This window comes from Brassica oleracea, chromosome C5 (genome assembly GCF_000695525.1).
Source record: "Brassica oleracea var. oleracea cultivar TO1000 chromosome C5, BOL, whole genome shotgun sequence".
Lineage (NCBI taxonomy): Eukaryota > Viridiplantae > Streptophyta > Magnoliopsida > Brassicales > Brassicaceae > Brassica > Brassica oleracea.
Genome location: NC_027752.1, coordinates 25499671 through 25505552, shown reverse-complemented (window position 1 = coordinate 25505552; position 5882 = coordinate 25499671). Strand labels below are relative to the sequence as shown.

The 5882-nt window shown below is 32.7% G+C and overlaps 1 protein-coding gene across 1 annotated transcript; it reads right to left on the bottom strand.

Annotated features, from left to right (window-relative positions):
• Nucleotides 1-1082: 1082 nt before the first annotated feature.
• Nucleotides 1083-3734, bottom strand: LOC106293599. The gene is made up of 5 exons (XM_013729277.1): nt 3176-3734; nt 2911-3077; nt 1649-1928; nt 1381-1547; nt 1083-1280 (listed from the first exon to the last, which is right to left on the bottom strand). The coding sequence occupies exons 1-5, from the start codon at nt 3496-3498 to the stop codon at nt 1093-1095; spliced, it is 1125 nt and encodes a 374-aa protein (XP_013584731.1). The 5' UTR covers nt 3499-3734; the 3' UTR covers nt 1083-1092.
• Nucleotides 3735-5882: the final 2148 nt, after the last annotated feature.

Sequence of the window (5882 nt, the reverse complement as noted above, 5' to 3'; positions counted from 1 at the left end):
ATATACAGAAAAATCTAAATTTTTATAATATGGTTATTGTGTTTTTTTAAAAATTATTTTAATAGTTTTAAATTAGAAAAATTTGATAGAAGATACTTTTTTTTAATCAGATCTTTATTATTCAAAATCATTAATTGTCATATATACTTTACCCACATTAGGCAATTTCGTAATCTTTATTTAAGGAAATAATAAATGATATTAATAATGAATTTATGGTTAGTTTAATAAAAATCTTAGTATATAATTAGATGGACCAACCTATTTCTCTAATAATTCTAAGAATCATCGTAGTGATGACATGTGGCTACAAAAAGAAGTTGTAATGTTTCACAAATAATATATAGGGGATGTAAGGGCCACCGGTTTAACTTGATACGCTGATCCAAATTAGGAACCTCTTACATAGCATCATAAACATTGTTTAGCTTCTCTTTTCTCAACTTATTTTTGTTGCTTTTGTTCTCTGTTGTGAAAGTAAGGATCTTGCTGGTCATCATTACCATAGAATTACTTTGATCAGTGTTAATCTCAACTGAACTGCTAGATGCCTCCGTTCGAGATCGTTTCCTCGAGACGAGTTTTTCCACACGCCTTTTGACAACACATTCTGCGGATAGTTGCTGCGCATATACATCATCATTGATGTCCTCAAAGTTCAAGTTTTCTTGTACTTGACTATCACCAAACGTAAAGGTGCAAGCATCCGTAGTATCACTCAACCCAATTGAAAAACTACCATTAGCAGTTGCGCAGTCAAATATGATTTTCAAATCATCAAACTGGTGTATTGGGATCACCGTATTATATTTCGGCTTTCTGTCGATATATTAACAAATTTTTATAATTCAATTTAAAGATGTATTTCTATCAAAATTATTTTAGTTAACGTTTTGATATTTTATTCGTTTTTAGTAAACCGTTTAATTCAATATTTTATGGTATGTAACACGCCGTTTTCGAGAGAGGAGGAGACGGGTGTTACAGTTTCTTTGTGCGATATACACGTTTAAACGTTTTGAAAGCGTGTCAAATATTTACTGCTTTCATATATGCGACGCCTCTTATTTATTGATTTAATAAGGTGCATATTTACAAATTACTCATAAGTTGAGCAGCATTGGCAGAATAATAATTGGTAGATGAGGTAGCCTCGAACTGAACTTGTACGGTCAGACTATCATCAACGATAAATCCCTTGGCTGGATTTTGGAGATCAGTGAAAGACACGAACTGTTCGAAGCCAAAACCTTCTCCTGGTGTATCAAACCATGATAGAACTTCCAAGAACAAAAAGAAAAATTTAAGTGACATTATATGATGTTAGAGGTTATAGACAATGTCCTAATCATATAATTAAGTAAGGTTAGAAAAAATTACTTGGTTTTTGGAGATGTTTTGATTGTTTTTGGTCGAGAACTCGCAGCTTGGCTCGGACATAAACCTTTTCGTAAGTTTTCAAGATTTGGTTTTCACTTAGAATTACATAAAGAGACAACGAGTTTCCTTCTCCCGTACCATTACCATTTGGATACACCTTAAGTGCCCTGAATAAACAAATAACAAAAGGTTGATTAGTTGAAGATTTACTGATATCTATTTTCTTTGTAACTGATTTATCGATATCTATATGCCTCATTTTTCTCACCAATTTTTTCCTCCAACAGAGAAGTCATCAGATATATAAAAGTCTCTGGTCAATGTCGAGAATTTCATAAGCTTCCATGAGTTAGGCCCATAGACCGTCTTATCGATCGACAAGATCTCCCATTGGTTAAAATAAGGATACACCGAGATGTCTACTCCAAACACACATTGGTCATCGTCGAAAATGTACTCTTTATCTTTAGCTTTAAATTGTTTTGTTTGAATAAAATTTGGACTTCCCCAAGTTGTCCTGAATTGATGGAAATGTCTTATCTCTGTGTCTGCATATATTATAACGGTGCTTGATTCAAGAATTATTTTTAACAAAGAAGGAAAAAATAATTGAACAAAAGGAAGGAAAGTTTGTATGTACGAAAGACTGCAAATTAAATAGAAAAATATAGTTAAGAAATTATTTGACAAAAAAATAAAATATATCTAGTTAAACATATGAACACTGATTGAACCATTTAAATAGAATACAAGAACATGATATTATTTTACAATTTAAATAATAGTTTTCCAATTTTGAATATTTTCTATTTTACTATAAAAAATCCTACAATTTCTTAATACTTAATTCTTCAACAATTAATAAATATTCTTAAATTATTATAATTATATATTATATCAATTTTAGTTTTAAAATGAAAATATTGTTGTAAAATATGTTATGTGGAGTTGATAAATTAATTATCATCCAGTGTCTCAACGGCTTAATATTATTAAATTATATAATATATTTATACCAAAAACAAAATGATCAACATATGTTAATATTTTACATATACAACAATAATATCTAAAACTGAATAAACATCAGCAAAACTAAAATTTCGTTTTGATAACAAAATTATTATTTTTAACTAGCAAAATTAAAATTTGTTAAGAATAATATTTCCAATCTTTTAATGCGCGGATCAAAATCTAGTATCATCTATACATGATATGTAGAAATTTTAGATGAACCGTAAATCATTTAAAAATAATATTTCCACTCTTTTAATGCGTTAGCATGGGCGGTAATACTAATTTTTATTAAAACGTGTGCGGTAATACTAATTTTTATTAAAACGTGTGAAGAAAAATCAAATATCCCTTCTTTGAAAATTTAATCGATTATCCTTGTTTAGTTTATTATTGTTTTAAATCGTAATTGAGTTTAACTTGAAAATAAATATAAAATCAAAAATAAACGTTTTAGACTTTTTTTTGAATTATAAAAGTTTTAGACTTTAAAAGTAAGTTATTTAAAAAACATACCCATGGATGTCCAGTATTGATCTTTACTCTTGCTATAGACCAAAAACCTGAGATCTGCATAAACCTCACGGTTCTCGCCAACTAGCCCAGAAGGATCTATTGCAACATATGCAGAGATCCAATCCCCTACGCTAGTCGTGTTTCCAAACGGTTGGAGAATAAAAGTCCTATACATAATTTTCGGTAGTTTAATTGAAATTTTACTACACAATCTAAAATAAATAAATAAAATTATACCAGATACGAAGAATAATTTAATATATACCAGTTGAATCCTCCCACAGAGAATGGACGGGTCTCATACTGCAAGTTTGGAGATCTCGTCATTAGTTCGCTGCATGATTCGATACGCACGCAATAAGCGCTTGGTGGACGAGTTCGCATGAATTTCTGTTCGGCCGAGAGCCTAGGTTCCGCACCATTGATCGCTGCAAGCCTCGAACTCTGAGGGTTACAAGGCACTGCGTTGTTGGTTCCCTTGGTAGGTACAAGACTTACCTGAATGGTGGCAAAGCCCGCACAAAAGAAAGAAGAAAAGAGAAAGATCGCACCATTTAAATTTAAATTTCTTTTTTCGTTTAGAAACATTGTGACTGTCACCTTGATTTTCTTTAAGTCTTTGTTGTTGCATGGAAGGTCTTACATTCCTAATTAATTTATAGGCATGTGCACGTTTTAAAATTCATTAGGTAGAAAAATCCAAAACATGTAACTTCAAAAAAAAATCCCCAATTATATAGGGAAACTAGGTTATCATTATCATACATGCAAGCCAATATTATTATTAAACTGAACAGTATACTATGGTGGCCGATTTATTATTCGGAGAGTTTTTTTCAGGTTGCATGGATTATCTAGGACCAAGTTTAAGATAGAAATACTAAGTTTCTTTAGTCACTTCTTGTGAACTTTGTGGAGGAAAACTATATCAATTTGCTCTTTTCAACTACTTTTTACTCACAAACTGATGGCTAAATTGACGTAGTAAATAGGACCTTGTCTACTTTACTATGTGTTATTATTAAAAAAAACATTAGAACTTGGGAAGATTGATTGCCACAGGTAGAATTTGCTTATAATCATTATTTGCATTCAGCTACCAAGTTAACTCCGTTGCAGGTTGTTTATGATTTTAATCCCTTATCACTGTTAGACATGGTTGTCTTACCTTTGAAAGATCAGACTAACCATCACAGCAAAAGAAATTCCAAGTTTGTGAAATATTTGCATGAGCCAATACAAAAGAACATTGAAGAAATGACAAAGATATATTCAAGAAAGGCTAACAAGGGGCATAAGGAATTAGTGGCGGAACCAGGAGACATGATTTGAATTCACCTAAGGAAAGAGAGGTTTCCAAGTGAAAGGGGAGCTAAGATTATTCCTTGGACTTACGGTTTCATGGAAAAGATCAACAACAAAGAGTGACTCATCTGCTTATCCTGCTTTAACTGCTTCCAATGAGTCATTGCTCTGACACTGAAATTTGTCCTGTTCCGAGGTAAGCTTGGTGGTTCCACTTCTAACTCAGCTCCGGCCTCCGTGACCTATATATATAAGCCATTAGTCATTAGTTTCATCGTAGAAACCACAAAATCCTTGGAGAAATAAATTGATAAAGTTTAGCCAACTCTAGAAGCCCACAGATAAGAGATCTTAAGAAGCTTATGTTAGAATAGATTTCGGGTTTTGTCTAAGAGACCCAAAAAACCCGACGAGATCATAGTGTGTTGTTTCCTTGTTCCGAAAAGCCAAGGTGATTTGTGGTTGTGCTTGTTGTTTTACTGCAAGCAAGTATGAGATGTTACTATGCTTATTGTTTGTCTTGGTTGATAATATGATGGTCTTGCTTGGTATGTTATGATATGATTGTAGCATGAATAGGTGGTTAGTTAAGTGAATGAACATGGTATATTATAAATATATTATGTGAACCTAGAGTTAGAGAATATTATCATAAATGAGATGTTGTGATGATTATTATGATTGATGATGCTAATATTGATTGGTGTGATAGATATGCATGGTTGCTTGTTTGTCGTTGGGCCTAGAAGATTAGAATCTATTATGATATGCATGAATTAGGAACTATATAATACTATTACTATGCATTATTGAGTTGTGTGTGGAAAGTGTTGTTAAGGCCATTTGAAAACCCAGCAGTATGGAATCACGGAGGGACGAGATTGAAGACTAGTGTCGTATGGGCGCATGACGATGCGCGATCCGAGCGTGCTGGTTTTTAGAAGCAGCAGGATATGTGTGTGACCATCGGTTATGCCTTTCTGGCTATAATATTTTTAGGTGTATGGAGTTAATGGGTGGAAAATGTCAAATGGGTGTGGAAAGGCCTAGAGGTGGAAGTGATTGAAGTAAAGTATTTGCTTTTAGTATATATAAGTATGCATTAATATCATGGCCGTTACTTAGTTGATGATGATATCTTGCGTGATGATTGTTATTTTGGGTTTCTGGGGAATTGATTATGCAGGTAGTGGGAAGCCGAACTCCATGAGCAAACTAGTTTCTCATGACTCTACTTTTTTTGCAGATAACCATTAGTGAGAGACTATAAGGGCTGAAGGAGTTTAGAGAAAGCTGGTGTAGTGTTGTACTTTTTTGAATATGCAAGTATGCATTTAGTATGTATGGTGATGTCTTGATTCTTAACTCCCCGCGGGATCTATATGTATCTTTGGTTACATGTAAAACCTAAGTATTATATGAATAAATCATGTTTATAAAATACTTGGGTTATGTATGTTACTTGTTTTTGGTCCGGGACAAACTAACTATCAAATGTATCTTGGGTTGAAAAGCCTTGAGTTATTTTTGATAGTTAATGTGTGCTTGGATGTTTGAACTAGGGTCTCGGGTTTATCTTGGTAACCTTGGATTAAATGTCTTTGTACGCATTGTAGCATCTTCGGTTTGGTTTGGGTTCAAAGTGGTTGGATGTGTATGTTTTTGTT